Consider the following 20,929-nt stretch of genomic DNA (forward strand, 5'->3'; position numbering starts at 1 on the left):
AACTGATTTATTTTATCTTTGCCATGATGACAGTAAATAATATTGTACTTGATATTTTTCAAGACACTTCTATACAACTTAAAGTGACATTTAAAGGCTTAACTAGGTTAATAAAGTTAATTTGTCAGGTTAGGGTAATTAGGCAAGGTATTGTATAACAGTAGTTTGTTCTGTAGACTATCGAAAAAAAATCTAATAGCTCAAAGGGGCAAATAATTTTGTCCCAAAAATGTTTTTTAAAAATTAAAAACTGCTTTTATTCTAGCCGAAATAAAACAAATAAGACTTTCTCCAGAAGAAAAAAATCAGACATACCGTGAAAATTTCCTTGCTCTTTTAAATTTTTTTTGGAAAATATATATATAAAATAAAAGAAAATTAAAAGGGGGCTAATAGTCTGACTTCAACTGTATGTATCGTTATTATTCAATATGGAAGATAATTATGGAGATTGCATTTTTACCATATCACCCTCTATATACAACACAGACACCATTATAATGTAATAACATTATCTTAATAGAAAGTGTTGCCTTGAACATCTAATGGATCAAGAAACCCAATGACTTCATGGTGTCAGGAATTAATCTTTCCATCATTATTGACTGTTGTATTGACTGTTGATCCAAATCTTATCTATGCCTTGTAATTTATGCTCTACTGTTGGATGTTTTTGTGAGTAATTAGCATTGGTATGATTGTTGGTGTCTGTGATATTTTTCTTTTTAGCGCTCTGTGGAAAGTTATGTAGATAAACGAATGGGAACCACCTACGGCCCTCTGGCAGGGAAGAAAATGTCCATCTTTATTGATGACATCAACATGCCTGTGATCAATGAGTGGGGTGACCAGGTGAGAAAATGTATGCTGTGATATGCATATGCTGGTGAGGTTGGTTCCGATGCTGGTTTAAGCTGGTTATAGCTAATATTGCAGTCTCTGTGGACATTTTTGTGGACATCAAGTGTGAACTCAATTTTTTAAAAATCAAATGTGATGGAATGTGTATTTATTAGTGGTGGGCAGTTAAAGGTGTTGATGTACTGCATTAACGCGAGACTTTTATCGGGCGATAAAAAAGTCACCTTTAATCTTTTCTCAAAATGGGTTGGGAGCTGGGTCTGTTCTATGCAAGCTATAATGACTTTCACCTTGATATTTCAGCGCGGATGTATACCTGACAGGTGAGCCGTCTGACAAAAAAAGTGCCCTTCTGAATAAAGTCAGCAGGATGCCCTTCTGGATCTTTCACTTACTTCGAAGACACTACTGACTACGCTTATATAGACATCTGTAATCTAGTCTTTTGCCTTAATTGACAATAATATAATTGGGGTGTTTAGGTGAAGTGCTTACATGTAAGAGTTTCCTGTAATTTTGGGTGACTTTAACTGCAGTTCGCCACTTTCACATTCACTCTTGAACATTTCATTCATGCCCCTAAAAACTGGGTATTTGACGCAAATAAGGAGTAAGGACTGGTGAAAGTGTTATGGAATTTAATAACACATTTCACGATGTGTGTGTGTGTGTGTGTGCACGGGGTCCTTTACTGACAGCTCCCTGTGTTTATCTGGTCAAAAAATATAGTGAAAATGCTACATGACTGTAATAGTTTGATCGCAGTGTTTACTTTAATAATGCCACTAATATTCGAGAATTCAAATGAGCCATTTTAATCTAGATTAATCTTGATTAATTCCAAGATTATATTAAGATTAATTTAGATTTAAATAATTAATCTATGCCCACCTATAGTATTTTTATATCACATTTATCGTGTATGGCCATACACCCAAAGTGCTTCACAATCATGAGGGGGGTCTGTCTCTCCACACCACCACCAGTGTGCAGCATTCACTTGGCTGATGCGATGGCAGCCACAGGACAACGGCACCAGTGCGCTCACCACACACTAGCTATTGGTGCAAAATATAAATATTGCAAAATTATCCCACGACTATCAGCCAAATAAGATTTGAGAACCAGACAGAGATGTTGTATGAAGTGATATATGGTGTTAAAAATGACAAAAGCCTGGTAATAACCTGCCAGTATTTTTTTATGTTATATTACGCACTTTATTCTCTATTTATTATTTCTTATACATTATATTGCTTCAAACTACTGAAGTATCAATAAAAGTCACTTTGTTAAACTGCAGTGTTGAATTTTCAACATCAATAATTGCAACCCAGGCTCATTCTGAAAACGTAGTCCCGTGGACGTTTCTGGTGACAGCGGAATATTTTCAGGGCTTTTCTTTTTTTTGGACGGCTTTTGTAAATTGTTGCTCGGGTTTTGGGAAGTGAGCGGGCGGGGGGGTCAATCGGTAAAATTGGTTGGGTTTAGGGAAGGAGGAGTGCGGGTCAGCCGATTGGCCGGTCACACAGTCAATCATTCGGTCAGTCGGACAGCAGCCTCTGGTGGGTTCACGCGAGAACATCGTTAACTGCACTCGCAGATTAGTTTGAGATGCGAAAACGCGCACACAGCGGCCTCATGCGGATTCGCAAAAACAAAAACTGCAGCCGTACATACCTCCCGGGACATATTCCGCGGCCTCCAGAAACGTCCGCGGGACTACGTTTTCAGAATGAGCCTGGGTTGAATAATTGACAGAGCAGAGAGAAAGATCACATAAACATAAACAAACAAAAAAAAACATGAATTAAGAAATACGGACCCTGTTAATTAACTGATTATTAAAAAATAAATAAATGTCGCAGCCGAGACAGTTTAAATTCCTGCCACACCATTTAAAAGAATACTGTGGAAAAAATAACAGAAAGTAATTGTTGTCAAACAAATATGAAAATAGTGAATTAAGATGTGTAACTTGTGTATATTTTTACAGCAAAAGAACACAAGAAATTGCATAAATATTGCCACAAATTTTTAATGGCGCTTGTTATTTTAAACTACAAAAACTTTTTTTTTCTTTACCTCAAGTAATAGTTTTTTATCAGGTACAGCCATTTGACTACATAGAGGGAAGAGGAATAAGATGGCTGTGAAATAATACCCTGCAAATTGTGTTTTGAATTAAAAAAGCTTGAATTAAGAATATTCATTGAATCAATTTCCTCTCTTCAAAGGTCACAAATGAAATAGTTCGGCAGCTGATGGAGCAAAATGGCTTCTTCAACCTGGAAAAACCAGGAGAATTCACCAACATTGTGGATATACAGTTCTTAGCGGCTATGATCCATCCTGGAGGGGGGCGGAATGATGTTCCTCAGAGACTGAAGAGACAGTTTTCAATTTTCAACTGTACTCTTCCATCTAATGCCTCCATAGACAAGATCTTTGGTTAGTATCGTTTTCTTTCATTCGCAAAATAGTAAATGTACATTGATTTATAACCAAAGATGCAAAGTCTAAAGACTGAATAATGGTCAGTTTGAGACACAATTGTTTGAATTGAATGTTAGGGTTGGGTGGTTTATCATGGATTTCATGGTATGTTTCATTTTATTTCATGGTAAAGATATTTTCATGATACAGTCATTAAAAGAGGAAGTTATTCTATAAAACCGACAAAAGTGTTTTAAAGGGGTAGTCTAGGGTGTATTTTTAAGACTTGGTTGTGGATGGGGTGCAAAGCAATGTGTTCATGCTTCATTTGTAAAAAAAATAAATAAAGGCACGTTATTTTTTCATTTATTTTACTGTAATCATATACTGCTACTCTGCTAACATGAAAATGACCATCATACTTCCTGGTTCCTCTGAAAGCCCGCCCTCAAAATGCTCTAATCAGCACTGGGCACTGGGGGTTGGGGTGTAGTAGATAAAGGTGGATTCACCCTGCTTTTACTGAAGTCTTGAAATTTCTAATTTATTTGATCCTAAAGATCTGAGTGATTTGTTTGTATTCAGTGAGCAAATCTGTTATGTTTTGAGGTCCGAGACCATTTATTGGTTTATAGACCAGTAATAATACTTTGAATTGCTCTGATTTTCTGGCTCTGGTCAGAATCCTGACAGCAGCGTTCTGCATTACCTGCAGTTGTCTGACTGTCTTTTTGGGAAGGCCGGTGAGGAGCCCATTACAGTAATCCACCCTTCTGGTGATAAAAGCATGAACAAGTTTCTCACTGGAGATTAAACTTCTTGTTTAATAAGTTACAATGAACTAAAAACATATGTTGCCATGAATAATTGGTCATATTTTTTTTTGAAGTGTAGTTATAATTAGGGCCAGACGGAATCTGCGGACGTTTTTGCTATTTCTGCGAAGAATTTTGGTAAAAGTCTGCGAATTTCTGCGTAATTATTTTGGGAGTATCATAACTAAAACCTTAATATATGAAATAAAAAATAATATCTTTTAAACTTTTATTTAATGTTTGAAATGCAAATCCAATGAGATTCACTGTATTTGATAAATAAAGCAAGTTCGTCATGTAATATATCTAGTAAAAGACAGAAAATATTACTGTACAATCAGCATTGTATATAAATACGATAAGCATTTTCACATTAGTCAATAATATTAATGAAACTAATAAAAAAATGGAATAAATATAGATTTAAAAACATTTACTCAAGTAAATAAACAGAATTAATGATGGGCTAAAAATCTGCGGAAAATCTGTGGAAAATCTGCGGAATTCTGTGCGCGCAGATTCGGGGTGGGCCTAGTTATAATTAATTATAATATTTAGATAAGCTACAGCAAATGCTTTTACTTGATATCTTTTGGTCAAGTGTTTATTCATTTAAAGAACGTTAATTTCACACGGGACACCAGTTTTTATCAAATAATAAACAACTTCAAGTATATGATTAAGGCCTTATTAGCTACTCTAAACACTTAGCCAATCTAACACACATTTATTTGGTATAAAAAAGGCAGTAAAGTGAAAGTGTCTGATACATTGATTATTAGTATCTGTCAAAAATTCCATATCAGTGCATCCTCAATAATAAAATAAGTTTAAATAATGTCACTAAAAATCTTTAATAGTAAAAATAAGTATCCCCATAACAGATATATAAATAAATTGCTTTTAAAGAGGCTTTTTTGATTATTATATTAAACATATGTGCGTGCGTCTTTAAAAGGAATTCAAAAGGAATTTAAAAGGAATCCACCAAACAATATGCATTTAGGCATCCGTTGCAATATGTTATGAAAGGAAGAAAAAACAAAGGAAGTATCAGGACCATGCTGTGTGTCTTGGTTCAGTGAATTATGATTTATCACGCCTCATTTAATTCACTCAAGGTTGTCATCAGCTTTGCTTATGCAGAACCAATTCTGTAAATCCATATTGATTCTGATGATGAGCATCTGCTAGCGGTTCCCTCCTTGCCTGAAGGTCTGAGGCTTTTATATTGACAGTTTTTCTCTGTTGATAAGATTTTTCATGCTCTCGACATGTGTGTAAAATTGACATTTCTGACAAGCGGCGGTTCTTTTTTAGCTTCAGTATTTTATCATTCGGGAAGGTCACATTCTGTCCTTCACCTTTGAGAATTTTCCCGCCTGCTATCTCTCAGCTATTTTTCATTCACTTTTGTGTGTCATATATATATATATATATATATCTTTCTTTTTCCCCATAGGCGTGATAGGCACAGGTCATTACTGTTCCCATCGAGGGTTTTCAGAGGAAGTACGCAATACAGTGGCCAGGCTGGTTCCACTGACCCGAAGACTGTGGCAAATGACAAAGGTTAAAATGCTGCCCACTCCTGCTAACTTCCACTACATTTTTAACCTGCGTGACCTCTCCCGCATCTGGCAGGGAATGCTTGGTGTGACTGCAGAGGTCATCAGTACACCTCAAGTGAGTAGAACTGTTTCTGTTACTTTTGAGGTTTTTTCCAGTTAGTCTTATTAGCCCTTCTGAATTATTATATATATATATATATATACACACATACATACATATATATATATATGTGTGTGTGTATATATATATATATATATATATATATATATATATATATATATATATATATATATATATATATATATATATATATATATATATATATATAAATTCCCATTTTCTGTTTAATGGAAAGATCACATTTCTAAACATAATAGTTTAAATAACTCATCTCTAATAAAAGATTTAATTTATCTTTGCCATGATGACAATAAATAATATTTGACTAGGTATTTTTCAAGACACTATTATTCAGCTTAAAGTGACAAGGCTTTACTAGCTTAATTAGGTTAATTAGGCAATAGGTAGTTAGGCAAGTCATTGTATTACAATGGTTTGTTCTGTAGACAATTAAAAAAATTATTACATTTTATTGACCTTACAATGGTTTTAAAGAAATAAAAATGGTTTTTATTCTAGCCTAAATAAAACAAATATGACTTTCTCCAGAAGAAAAAATATTGTAAGAAATGCTGTCAAAAAATTCTTGCTCTGTTAAACATCATTTGGGAAGTATTTGAAAAATTAAAAAATAAAAACACATGCAGAAGGGCTAATAGTTTTGACTTCAACTGTACACTCAGCGACTACTTTATTAGCTACACCTGTACAACTGTTTATTAGCGCAAATTTCCAATCAGCCAATCACATGGCAGCAACTCAATGCATTTAGGCATATAGACATGGTCAAGCAGATCTGCTGCAGTTCAAACCGAGCATCAGAATGGTGAAGAAAGGTGATTTAAGTGACTTTGAACTTGGCATGGTTGTTGGTGCCAGACAAGCTGGCATGAGTATTTCAGAACTGCTAATTTATTGGAATTTTTAAGCACAACGATCTCTAGGGTTTACAGAGAATAATCTGAAAAGGAGAAAATATCCAATGAGTGGCAGTTCTGTGAGCACAAATGCCTTGTTGATGCCAGAGGTCAGAGGAGAATGGCCGGACTGAAACTAGCTGATAGAAAGACAACAATAACTCAAATAACCACTGGTTACAACCGAGGTATGTAGAAGAGCAACTTTAAACGCACAACACGTCAAATCTTGAGGTAAATGGGCTACAGCAGCAGAAGACCACACCGGGTGCCACTCCTGTCAGCTAAGAACAGGAAACTGAGGCTACAATTCACACAGGCTCACCAATACTGGACAATAGAAGATTGGAAAAACGTTGCCTGGTCTGATGAGTCGCTTTCTGCTGCGACTTTCAGGTGGTAGGGTCAGATTTTGGGCACAGCAACATGAAAGCATGGATCCATCCATCCTTGTATTAATGGTTCAGGCTGGTGGTGGTGATGTAATGGTGTGTTGGATATATTCTTGACACACTTTAGACCCATTAGTACCAATTGAGCATCGTGTCAACACCACAACATTACCTGAGTACTGTTGCTGACCATGTCCATCCCTTTATGACCAGAGTGTACCCATCTTTTGATGGCTACTTCCAGCAGGTAAGCACCATGTCAATGTCTTAAAGCGTGAGCCATCTCAGACTGAACATGACAATGAGTTCACTGTACTCAAATGGCTTCCACAGTCACCTGATTTCAATCCAATAGAGCAACTTTGGGATGTGGTGGAAGATTCGCATCATGGATGTGCAGCCGACAAATTTGCAGCAACTGTGTGATGCTATCATGTCAATATGGAGCAAAATCTCTGAGGAATGTTTCTAGTACCTTGTTGAATCAAATGATTAAGACAGTTCTAAAGGCAAAAGGGGGTCCAACCTGGTACTAGTAAAGTTTACCTGATAATGTGGCCGGTGAGTGTAACTGTCGTGTAACTTTCTTAGAGTTTTGTCTTGTTTGTAGTGCAGCTATCTAGTAATTCCTAGCATTTTCAATAATAAGACCGTAAGAGTTTTTTCAAGCTTAACCTGCCGATTGTGTAAGCAAAATATTCTTGTTTTTCACTTTGAATTGATATTTTCTTTAACAGAGAAATTGTTTCTGAATTGTTTGTGCAGTTATTACTACAGCTGTGGAAGCATGAATGCAAACGTGTTATTGCCGACCGGTTTACTGCCCCAGAGGACGTGGCCTGGTTTGACAGCACACTTGCCAAGCTGGTGGAAGAACAGCTTGGGGAAGAAGAACGAGAGGTTGTGGATCTCGGGGTGGATTCTTACTTTGTGGACTTTCTTAGAGATGCACCCGAGGCAACAGGTAATGATGTTAATAGAACTCATCTAAAAAAAATTACATTGAGTACATTTACATGAACAATCCGATTTTAATACAATTAAGACAATACACTGATTAAGATTAAATTGAAAGCATCATGTTCTGTGTTTCGTCATAAAAGTCCGTATAACTGGCATTACATTAACAAATCAAAATGCAGGTTTTATTTAAACATCGTGTGTGGACTATTTAAATGGTCCATTAACTGTTATATTTCCTACTTCAAATTCACAAAACTGATATTTGGATTTGACGGAGACTTTGGGACATGATTTATAATCCATCCAAGACACATGTTTTACCAATGCATGTTTTTTATTTATTTAATTATTTTTTATTTTATGGGTTTTTATTTTTAGAATGCTGGCACCATTACAAAATAATAGGTTGTAAAAAGATGGTCGCCAAACTTATGTTACATAAAATGGAACCACCCAAGTATTATTTTGTATTAACTTGATTTTCAATGTAATATAGATGTTAATTTCGCATAAGAAATTGTAATCATAAAGTGCTTAGCATTGCTTTCGAAACGTGTTCTTCTGAATTGGAATGAAATCTAGGATTTATGTGTTGTATTATCAACAGGCGATGAACCAGAAGAAACAGATTTCGACATGCCAAAAGTGTACGAGCCTATTGAATCTTTTGACAGTCTAATGGAGAGGCTGAACATGTTCTTGAGTCATTTCAATGAGAGCATCAGAGGAGCAAGCATGGATATGGTTTTCTTCAGGGATGCCATGATTCATTTGATTAAGGTATAAAAAGTATATGTAGTGATATGTAGTGTATCATTTAGGAAAACCTGGAAAATCGTGGAATTTTGACATGGCATTTTTCAGGCCTAGAAAAGTTTTGGAAAAACAGAAATATCCACACAGTTTTGGAAAAGTCATGGAAAACAGATATCTGTTTACTTAAATACAAGTTATTTACATATTTTCTGTCCTTGGCCAGTCACATACTTATTAGTTATCATACATTATTTACAGACATTACATACATTATTAGTGCGGTGTAAGCAATATCTTAATCAATTTTACAAAGATATAAATTGAAACTAAATAGATTGTTGCGTGTTTTACGATATGCTGTAATACATTTGAACATCCCTCGTTTTTCTTTTACCACACTTTATATGTAGATATTGCATGAAACATTAGGGGCTCTATTTTCACGGTCCATGCGCAAAGTGCAAAGCGCAGAGCGGAAACACTTTCAGGGCGTGTCAGAATCCACTTTTGCTAATATAAGGACGGGAAAATCCGCTTTGCGCCGTGGCGCATAATCTAAAAGGGTTGAGTTTATTTTCTTAATGAGTTATAAGTGTGTTTTGAGAATAAACCCATCAGAGTCTCTCCTCCCATTCCCTTTAAGAGCCAGTTGCGTCGCGCCACGTCATAAGCGCACTTGCTATTTACATGATTTAAAGTAAGTGGAAGTGGAAAAACTTAGTATTTAACTAGCAAGAAAACAGCTAAACAGAGCATCTGCAGTGCGAGAATTAGAGATAAGGCATCTCATAATCTACTTTCACTTTTGCTCTCGTGGATAGGGAAACCTTGTACGCACAGACATCAATTAGCCTATGAATCAATAATTTCATTTGTTAATCGCGAAGATTTGTTTCAAAACTATTTCAAAATTCAGTTCTAATTACCAGCAAACGAATAAATGAACATAATTAACGAAGTGTGGTTGAAAACCTGAGTTATAATCTAATACACATGCTGTGCCCCATATGGTCTAAAACCTGACAGGTGGGCAAATCTAAGCTTGTTTTTAATAAAACAAATATAAATATGGATATAATACATAATACTGCTAATAATAATAATATTATACATAAGCATATTGTTATGAATGAGCTGAAAAGGCCTCCTGAGATGAAGAAGGCATGAAAGTTTGTTTTTTATATTTATGTATTTTAATCCTTTATATTTATATCCTATATATATCCTTATTATATCCTATATTTATCCTTATTATTTTAATTATTTTTCATTTTTAAAGATATTTGCGTATTGCTCTACATCTTGTGTGTACTAACGCGCTCTGCGCTGAACTTTAGAACGGCTTTGTGCTTGTCTATTTAAAAATCTATTATAGTTTCTCAAAATAGCAGCGCGCCAGCAGTGCGCCTCAGAACGCATTCCTTTTTAGACCAGAACGCCTATGGGCGCACATATGAGCGCAAATGCATTTGCTATTTAAACAGCGTGGCGGAAAACGTCAAAACGACTCTTGCGCCAAGCTGAAACTAGCAAACAACAATTGCGTCGCGCCTTGCGCCATATTACGCCGGGTAGTAGTAAAAATATGTATGAACCCTGATCATATATTTCAGCTGATTTCATCTTGTTTCATTTCATCTTTCAGGCTGTGACTGAAGTCGGTTAAAGTTCTGTGTTTCTGTATATTACAGTTTTTCTTGATTGCTTAGATGCAGCCATCAACTGACACTCCACATTTTCAAAACAGCGGCACTTATGGTCAAAATGACACGTTTTGCTTGCAAAACGAACACACGAGTCAAAACATTTAAAATATGCAACGAAATCTAGTTTTACCTTCAAACAACACAACTTGCAAACAAGTATATGAGCTCTTTTAATTAATCATTACACAATGGACAACAAAATACAAATTACAGAACCCAGTGTGAATCAGTGCACTATTGCTTGAATTTGTAGCTTATTGCCAATGCCATTTGTTGTCTTTCTATTTCTTTTTGCAAAGAATTGGATCCAGAATAAGAAATGATTTGATTCAATTTATATTGAGTTCATGACATTTTTCAAAGTGTGGCTGAAAACTAAAACACTAAAAAAAACAGACAAAAGTAATAAAATAGAGTAAATATTAGAGAAAACACATGTAAACCAATATACAGTCAAATCTATTGGGAGTATAGGACATATATTGACCTCCTCTATCCATGCTGGCACAGAACAACACAGACCTTCCACCGTTTATAATGTTTGCAAACTGATTGCTAATTGAAGATGTGTGTGTGAAGGAGTGTCAAACCGGTGCTTCAGTGAATTCATACTGATCTTGGTCGTTTCTAATGGTTAGGAATAGATGGTTTCTGTTGGGTTACCATAGCTAAAACAATGAAGTTTGGACTGCTTAAATAACATCCGTGTTAACTGTTTTGAAAAATGGTGGGGAAAATGTGTCAACCCAATGAGAAAGGGTTTACCAGTCTTCTGCTCTGCTAGGATAATGATAATAAAAATTAAGTGGAACCTAGTTTCTTTAACCAGGTCAAAGCACATGATAAAAACTGTATTATCAATCATCACCTAGTTTATCCTTTCATTGTTCCATTAACTTAAGTAACTTAAATTCAATTTAGAGAGGGACCAAATACTATCTAAACTGAGTAAATTGTACTCAGAGGATTTTGCTGTGTAATGTTTGTATAAACATTTAGCATGGTAATGAGATGGAATCTGTCTCTTGCTGCTTTTCTCTATTACTTTATTCCAGATTTCTCGAATCATCAGGACCCCACGGGGCAATGCGCTCCTAGTAGGTGTGGGGGGATCTGGAAAGCAAAGTCTGACAAGGCTGGCATCTTTCATCGCTGGCTACAAGACTTTCCAGATTACACTCACTCGGTAAGTCACCTATTTATTCAAATACATGTTCCCCTTTAGGGTGATAGACATATAGATAGATGGGTGTTGTTTGAGTGAAGAGATAATTCAAAATTTGCATAAAAGGGGTCATTTATTATGCGTTAAATAGGTTGACTGAGCTTTTAAGATTTCACACTTAGCTTATGACTTACGAAAGCTTATTTGGCATGCTGTCCTGGGAGAGAGCCCTGAGCTCAAGGCATTCCTCGAGTCCAGGGCTTCCTCCCTTTGTGGGGCGAGGGGAGATTGAGCTCAGGGCGATCTCGAACTCCCCCGCAGCTAAGGCCAAGGTGAACTTCCTGAGAGCGAGACGACTAGTAAAAGAGACTTAGGTTTAAGAGGTCTATAATGCAGAGCAAATTTAGGCTTTGGGAGAGAATTGAAACCCTGTGGGAAACGTGCCAGCTCCACGCAGAGACACCAGAAGCTCAGGTAAGGAGCCAGAGCCATTGAAATTCCTGCTGGTTGCTGGGCCGCCGAGCCACCTATTTTGGATACAGCTGGAAGAAGAGGGAGGAGGGGGGTTTCTTCAAGAAAAAGACAGTTGTGAGTGGAAAAGGAGGAAATATATATAGGAACTAGGGATCCTTGATTGGAGGATCGTGATTAGCTAATATGAGTCAGCTGGGTTAATCATGAGCGCGTACTCCTCTCGAAATTAGTGTAATAAATTAAACTTAACTTTTTGAGTTGACTCAACTTTTAAATACTATAGTTGACTCGATTTAAATTAAGTCAATTTAAAAAGCTGTGCAGCAAGTTGACTTACAATTTTAAGTTTAGGCTTAGGGTTCGTTTTCAGTTTGATTTGGTTTACACTGTATAAACAAAATCCCCATACTTTATTATTTTAGAAATACCATACATCAGCATAAAATACATAGCATTGTAATCTATCTTGGCCCACAGCCAGCCTAGTAAAAGGGTGGTCTTCTTTCTATTAATATTATATTAATTATATTATATATAATTATATTAATGATATTATATTATATATTATTATATTAATATTCTATTGTATTATATTAATATTCTATCAAGAGTTATTTGCAGTTATATGCCTCATTTTCTATTTAATTATGAGATTTAAATGCTGCATTACTTGCTGAATTTCATGTCCTAACTTCATTTTTTTCTTTTTCTGTAGTTCCTACAACACCGCTAACCTGATGGAGGACCTGAAGGGCTTGTACAGGACTGCCGGACAACAGGGCAAAGGCATTAGCTTTATTTTTACTGACAACGAGATCAAGGATGAATCCTTCCTGGAGTACATGAACAACGTCCTTTCATCAGGAGAGGTCAGAGAACATTATGACATCATTCTTATAGAAACACCTTTCCCCCCCTCAAGCCCCGCTGCATCCATTATGAGCTGATGTTTTTAGAACACACGCTAAAATAAGCCAAGCTACATGTGTTCCCAAGGTTACTACATATGTTCCCCTCTAATTCACTGCAAATAAGTCAGATCACCCGAGGTGCTGGTATAATGAAAATAAACAAAAGAACATGTTGTCCTGTGCTCAACAAATTACAAAGCTCATTTTGTGTGGTAACCAAACAGGAATAAATGGGATCTGCGAGGCATGAGATGCATTGCTTCATATTAGAGAGACAGATGGGTTTGTCAAAAAGGGGAAAATGGTTGGTTTGCATGCTTTACTCACTGCAAATAATGCTTTTCTTAGAGTTTTGATCTTTTTTTTTTTGTCCAAATATCAAAAAATTCTTAAACAAGGAAGCATTTTGAAGACAAATAGAAGTAATAGTCTTTTTTCAGAAATAAATGTGAATTTTAAAATGTGAGTTTTTCTTCAAAAAGGGTGAAATATTCTTCCAGCGGGGTAACAAAATGATCTGGTTTTCAGTTTAAAATAAGATTGTATTCCTCGATTATTTAACCAGTTAAACCAGTTAAAGACGTCATCGACTTAAAGATTTAAAGGGCTAGCGTTGCACCAGGCCCCCTTAAGTGGTGTCGTTTGAAAGTGTAGAATCTATATTTTATGCACATATGCATCACTTTGGTTACTATTCTACTGTACAAAAGTTATTTACACTTTAATACACAGTATTTGGATACCCAAGCTGAGTATTTTACATTGGTTCATTTTCATATTTTTCATATGACACATGTACAAGTTATAGCTCAAATGAAAGCTCTTGCCAGTGCTCATACGGTTCTAGCATTCTTTTTACTGAATTATATTCACATATCAAATAGTTGCTAAATGAATCACTGTGTTTCCATGGCGCAGTAGTGAAAATAATACATTTATGATCACTAAGCAGCCCCAGATAGCACAGACAGCTGTCATCTCTTACCTTATGCTGTGTGCTTCAGGGACGTTCTCCTCTGTTTTTGAGGTGATATGTATAAGTAATCCTTTTATATGTCTGATGTGGTCCAAACATAGTGAATTATGTTTGATCAAATAAAAGAATAGTGAAATATGAAAACAATGATCGATCCCTGTGGCTTGTATAGCACCTCTCATCAGTTGGAATACAATAACTTTTGCATAGGTTATGGTAGAGACATTTCTCTTTTTTCCTATAATTACAGACATGTACAGGAACCACCTAAATTAATTACAGCTAGCTAGACCACACAGAACCTAAAAGGTACACTTTCAGATTTGATACCTTGATTTTACAGTTTTTCTCACTTTGGTGCATTTATCGCAACACTGTTTACATTTGCACAACAGTTAATGCATTTCTCAAAACACTTAGTACAAACTGCAAAACCTAGTTGATAATCTGCAAAAGCGTGTCACTTGCTTTAAATAGATAGCTCATACCTCAAAAGCAAGTATTCGTGTCAATGAAAGACTCAGTGTCATCAAGATGACACCATTGTTTATGATCAAGATAGTCAAATGGCTGTCAAATGCATTTTTTCCAAAGCAAAAAAGTCAGATTGTTGGGTGCACTTTCTGAAAATGCTCAAGACAGCAATATATTTTATTTGCACAGCGATTTGAAAACTACAGTAAAGTTAGACATCACTGCATTTAGTGAGGTATCTGAGTAAAACACTGAATATGAATGTTCCACATTTTTACTGCAGATGCTCTTTACAATTCTAATTTATTCACAGCATTTTGCAAAAGAATAAATACACCCTTACTTACAACAAACATGCACTTCCTTTGGGTAGAGCTGTGCACAACTGTAAACAGTATTGCAGTACTGAGAATTGAACCTACAACATACACATATACAGTTGAAGTCAGAATTATTAGCCCCCCCCCCCCCCGGAATTATTAGCGCCCCTGAATTATTAGCGGCCATATTTATTTTTTCCCCCAATTTCTGTTTAATGAAGGGAAGATTGTTTCAGCACATTCCTAAAAATAATAGTTTTAATAACTAATTTCTAATAATTGATTTATTTTATCTTTGCCATGATAATAGTAAATAATATTTTACTTCAAAATTTTCAAGACACACACATACACATACACATACAGCTTAAAGTGACATTTAAAGACTTAACTAGGTTAATTAGGTTAACTAGGCAGGTTAGGGTAATTAATTAAATGATTCTATAACAATGGTTTGTTCTGTAGACTAACGAAAGAAGAATTAGCTTAAAGGGGCTAATAATTTTGTCCCAAAAATGGTTTTTAAAAAATTAAAAGCAGTTTTTTTTCTAGCTGAAATAAAACAAATAAGACTTTCTCCAGAAGAAAAAATGTTATCAGACATACTGTGAAAATTTCCTTGATCTGTTAAACATAATTTGGGAAATATTTTATAAAATAAAATAAAAAGGGGCTAATAATTCTGACTTCAACTATATATATATATATATATATATATATATATATATATATATATATATATATATATATATATATATATATATATATATATATATATATATATATATATTGTTGTTGTTTTTATTATTGTTATTATTATTAATAATTTACTAATTAATGTTATCATCTAATGTTCTACAATTTGATTTATATTTGATTATTAGATATATTAAGTATATGTAATAAGTATTAATTATATTAAGTATATGTAATATGTAATAAGTAATGACACAAAGTAATGACACAATATGAACTTTAAAGTTCAAACAGGCTGCAAAAATCAAGAAAACAAAAATATGTGCAATGCTTCCTAAATTAGTGCCTTATAATAAATACTTTAAATAGGTGTTTATCTTTAAAAATGTTCTTTAGAACTTTAGATGACCATAAATCCCTAATGGTATAATATCTTTAATATCCATGCTTCAAATACCCAAAATAGCTTACAGTTACAGAAGGCTAGCATCCTTATTTTATTTTATTTATTATTTTTACATCAGCTATATTGTCTAATGAAAGTCAGCGCCATTTTTTCTTGCTCCATATTATTACTGTCATTTTCATAAAAGGGGCAAAGTAAACATTCATGAAAAAAGTTAGCATTTTAACTAGTTCAGTTAGACTTACTGTAAAACATAACCGAGTGCATTTACTTGAGATAGATACTCCACAACGATGGATATTTTGATAACTCCTTGTGTAGGCTATTTGATTTGTTCGCACATTGTCTCGGTTTTATTGTGTGAAGGAAGATTTTGCGAGTGTGCGCCGGTTTGAGTCCAGCTGTAACCGCCGTTAGTTATGAGTCTATTCAGTATGATTCCGCCTATCCCAGCTTCTGTTACTAGACAGTATGTACAAGTGTATCAATGATGAAGACTGTAAGAATTTTATTTATTGCTCTATGACAAGCTTGGTTAATCTACCTTTGATTAGGCGGTTCTCGATAGTGCCGGAATAAGGAACTGTCCTGGGAAAATTGGGACATCTGATCACCCTTATGGGTGACTAAAACTGAGCTATTCAATATTTTGATTGGGCTACAGCCACTCTGAGCCCCAGTTTAGCACCAATGTCACTGTTTTTGAACAGCAGCAAACCAAAAAGAATACTTTACATTATTGACCATAGAAAGCATAATGCAAAGAGGCGTTTCTCGCATCACATCGCAAATGAACTCTTTAGCCAATCAAGGGCCCCCTTTTTTCATGGGGCCTGGGGCTTCAGCCCCAAATAGCCCTTACGTTAATCCGGCCCTGCTGACACCATGCGGCTATGGTGAACATAGCTGTTAAGAATTAGATAGCAATTTTCAACCCGGGCTCATTGTGGAAACGTAGCCCCGCGGACGTTTCTGCGGACCGCGATTTACGTCCCGGGAGGTACGTATTCGAGCGTTTTTTTTTTGTTTTCGCGGATCCGCGAGAGGCCGCTGTGCGCGCTTTTTTGTGTCTCGGGCGGGCGCCTCTCGGGAGCGCGCGGCGTTCGCGCCCGCGCCGTTCTCGCGCCAATAGCCGCCGGATCGAAAAAAAAAAAAAAGCAAAAGCCCCCGTCTTCGATCTCGACCGCGTTTTCGGATCCCGCCGCGTTCTCGCCCTTATTTTCCGGATTCCGTTTTTCGTCTTACCTGATTTCCGGAACCCGCCGTACCCCGGACTCGATCCCGGTCGTCGTCCACCGCGGCCGGCTCCGACTCGTCCTCCTCCTCCGGGGCCTCCGCTCCGCCGACGCAACGCTGTGAGCTAGGCGGTCGAACTGATTGTGGGAAAGCCCTCCACTCGGAGGCGACCTGTCGGCCGGGCGAGCGCGAAGAGGAGGGGCGGAGCGGCGCTACACCGCCCCGCGGCGTTCGCTCGAAAAAAAAACCAAACAAACCTCTGGCCACGTAAATCGCGGTCTCCAGAAACGTCCGCGGGGCTACGTTTCCAGAATGAGCTTGGGTTGGCAATTTTACTTATAGAATTAAAAATTTTACTTTAAAATATTAATTTAAAAAGTAATTAAAAAAAAACTTATAAAAATCACAGAGAGTTCCAACAAATATTTTAATCCCAGTTTATTTGCAAAAAAATGTTCTGTGGACTTGTGTATACATGTTATTAATCAAACATGGCACCGTGTCAATCAATTTGGTGGGTGGGGAAAACCACACTCCTACGTCACTTTGAGGTTGGCCTCAAAATCACTGGAATTTGGGTCCTATTTTTTCGTCAGTAAGAGACATGTTGGGTTTTTATCAGTCTAATTTGACAGTGGACACACTATACATACAGACAGTTCTGTCCAAGAGTTTATTTTCATCATAGGTGCCCTTTAAATACATATGCTTGCTAAAAAAAAGTATTTTCAAACACAGTCAAAATTGGGAATGGTCACTGGACTAATTAAAGACGAGTCCAGCCAGAACTATCTGCTAAATAATAATTAGCTGAGGCTGCTTAGGGTTAACTGCTTAAAGTGTAAGAAAGCAAGTGAGCAGGTAGCCACAGGGAAGATAAGAGAATAAGCACCAGGAGGAATAAAGAGCTTTACAAATCAGTGTTTAATTAACACTGTTCCAATGTGTCTTTCTCACCATCTCCTGAATAAATAATGGGGTTCGAGAAGAACTGGCTATTATTATGCTCCTCTTTGGATATTTTAGGCTGACATAAAGTCACAGAAGAGTTTTTTTTTAGTCAGTGGGATTTGGTGAAGGCTGTTATTTCATTAATCATACTGTTAAGTATATAAAGAGACTTGACTGCACAAGAGAAGTGCACTCGAGGACCTGGGGAGAGATGGCCCTGCTCAAGAATATTAATGAAACAGACAAGCCCTCGGTTGAGCTGAGGATTGCAGAGTTTAGCTGGGAAACTGATGAGGCGAGACTGCTGCGTCAATGTGGAAGACAGAAGCGATAACAAATGGAGTTTAGTGCATGTTGTTAACCAGGATTCTGTAAAGAGAGAAGAACATGCAGGATAAGACTTGACAGCTAGCTTTTTTAGCTGCTCTGTCATACAAGTTTATTTATATAGCACATTTCAAACACAATACTAATTCAAAGTGCTTTACATAAATGAGAATAAAAGAAACAAGTATAAGAAATAAAAACAACAAAGGATAAAAAATATTTTTAAAAAATTAAGATATGTTAAATCAGCAGAAGTACTTTAGCCAAACATAAGTGAAACAAAATGCCAAGTTACAGCCATTCACTAACCCATTTGTAGTCCTTCTGGGAGTTTTTTTAAATGATGTTTATTTATAAACTAATTTCAAGAGGATCATGTGATTGATCGCACACTTACCAAATCTGTAGAGACAGGACAATTAACACCAACTGGAGCTGCGTCTTTTGCAAAAGAAGATAAGCAGCAAGTGAGGATTTTACCATTTCCAGATGCGAATTTCCTTAAAAACATATTTTTAGGGCGAACAAGTGGCACAGTAGGTAGTGCTGTTGCCTCAGAGCAAGAAGGTCGCTGGGTTGCTGGTTTGATCCTCAACTCAGTTGGCCTTTCTGTGTGGAGTTTGCATATTCTTCTCCAGGTGCTCCACATTTCCTCCAGGTGCTCTGGTTTCCCCCACAGTCCAAAGACATGTGGTACGGGTGAATTGGGTAGGCTAAATTGTCCATAGTGTGTAAATGTGTGTGTGTGTGTGTGTGTGTGTGTGTGTGTGTGTGTGTGTGTGTGTGTGTGTGTGTGTGTGTGTGTGTGTGTGTGTGTGAATGTGTGTGTGGATGTTTCCCAGACATGGGTTGCGGCTGGAAGGGCATCCGCTGTGTAAAAACACGCTGGATAAGTTGGCGGTTGATTCCGCTGTGGCGACCCCAGATTAATAAAGGCACTAAGCTGACAAGAAAATGAATGAATGAATGAATGAAACATATTTTTGTCACGTGTTATCAGACCAGCTGCACTCTCATAGCGGGAATTGAGTACAAAACCTTTGTTGCAGCACATTTTTAAATGCAACTCTGACGACCAGTGTCTCCAAACAATTCTTCCTCTTTCACTTGTTTTAATTACGGTTGGCATCACAACGTGGCGTCTCTATGCTGTCTAAACAGGTAAACAGGTAACAAGTAAAAACAGGTAAGTACAGTCTTCAGAGCTATCATGCATATTAATGAAGCTGCATCTCATGCACAATAGAGCGCGCTGATTGGTGGTCTGGAAAGACTTGCAAGTGTTTCTCATGAATTAATGCTGAAAGTTCAAATACGTCAAATTGCACTCGCTGGTACAGACATCCAGTCTACATTCTGGAATTCACGCAAGGGTCCAATTCAAACTTTTAGGAGATTTTTTCTGTTATACACAAAAGAAAATGTGGATGACATGGTGGCTCAGTGGTTGACACTGTGGCCCAACAGCAAGAAAGTTGCTCTTTTGAGTCCTGGCTGGGCCAGTTGGCATTTCTGTGTGGAGTTTGCATTTTCTCCCATGTTCGCGTGGGTTTCCTCCAGATGCTCCCATTTCCCCCACAGTCCAAAGGCATGCAATATAGTTGAATTGAATAAACTAAAATAGTACTGTTTCCCAGTACTGACTGCTTAAAACATATGCTGGATAAGCTGGCGGTTCATTTCGCTGTGGCGACCCCTGAAGAATAAAGCGACTAGGCTGAAGGAAAATGAATGAATGAATGTTAGAAACTTTAATAGTAGAAAAAAACAAATACAATGGAGGACTTTTGTGTTAAACATAAGAAAGAAAAAATAGATTTTAAACATGTGAATTATGAGTAAATAATGACAGAATTTTCAGTTCTGGATAAACTGTCCATTTAAAAATGAGGAAAAATTATAATTATCACTGCTATAATTATCACTTGTCTGCATATTAATCATCCGATGACCAGGCCCACATGGAATCTGCGCCTGCAGAATTCTGCAGATTTTCACAGATATTTTGCCCATCATTAATTCTGTTTATTTACTTGAGTAAATGTGTGTAAATCTATATTTATTCAGTTTTTAAATTATTATAGTAATATTATAGACTAATATAAAAATGTTCATCTGATTTAGGTACAATGCTGTTTGGAAAGTCATATTTTCTGTCTTTTAGTAGAGATAATATATGACAAACTTGCTTTATTTACCACCAAATAAAGTGAATCTACTTGGATTTGCATTGTAAACATTAAATAAAGTTTAAAAGGTATTATTTTTTATTTCACATATTAAGGTTTTAGTTATTAAACTCCCAAAATAATTCCGCAGAAATCCGCAGATGTTTACCAAAATTCTCTGCAGAAATAGCAAAAAACGTCTGCAGATTCCGTCTGGCCCCAGCGATTACCAAAGTGCAATGGCATCTTTTGCACTTTAGAATATCTCCTTCAGATTTGCAATGATG

At 36.3% G+C, this 20,929-nt stretch overlaps 2 protein-coding genes across 12 annotated transcripts in view; one reads left to right on the forward strand and one right to left on the reverse strand.

Moving 5' to 3' along the window:
• The window catches only part of dnah5 (dynein, axonemal, heavy chain 5), a 242,680-nt gene that overhangs the window by 127,098 nt on the left and 94,653 nt on the right, over positions 1-20,929 (forward strand). For all 10 annotated transcript variants that reach the window (XM_073925786.1, XM_073925788.1, XM_073925787.1 and 7 more), the window contains 7 exons: positions 730-852; positions 3,099-3,312; positions 5,575-5,798; positions 7,879-8,077; positions 8,684-8,856; positions 11,594-11,724; positions 12,893-13,046. In XM_073925786.1, coding sequence (XP_073781887.1) covers positions 730-852; positions 3,099-3,312; positions 5,575-5,798; positions 7,879-8,077; positions 8,684-8,856; positions 11,594-11,724; positions 12,893-13,046 — 1,218 coding nt within the window. The remainder of the gene's footprint in view (positions 1-729; positions 853-3,098; positions 3,313-5,574; positions 5,799-7,878; positions 8,078-8,683; positions 8,857-11,593; positions 11,725-12,892; positions 13,047-20,929) is intronic.
• The window catches only part of adcy2a (adenylate cyclase 2a), a 217,072-nt gene continuing 213,662 nt past the window's right edge, over positions 17,520-20,929 (reverse strand). For both annotated transcript variants that reach the window (XR_012391974.1, XR_012391972.1), the window contains exon 21: positions 17,520-17,589. The gene's annotated coding sequence lies outside the window, so the exon portion shown is untranslated. The remainder of the gene's footprint in view (positions 17,590-20,929) is intronic.

The sequence above is a fragment of the Danio rerio genome, chromosome 16 (genome assembly GCF_049306965.1).
Source record: "Danio rerio strain Tuebingen ecotype United States chromosome 16, GRCz12tu, whole genome shotgun sequence".
Taxonomy (NCBI): Eukaryota; Metazoa; Chordata; class Actinopteri; order Cypriniformes; family Danionidae; genus Danio; species Danio rerio.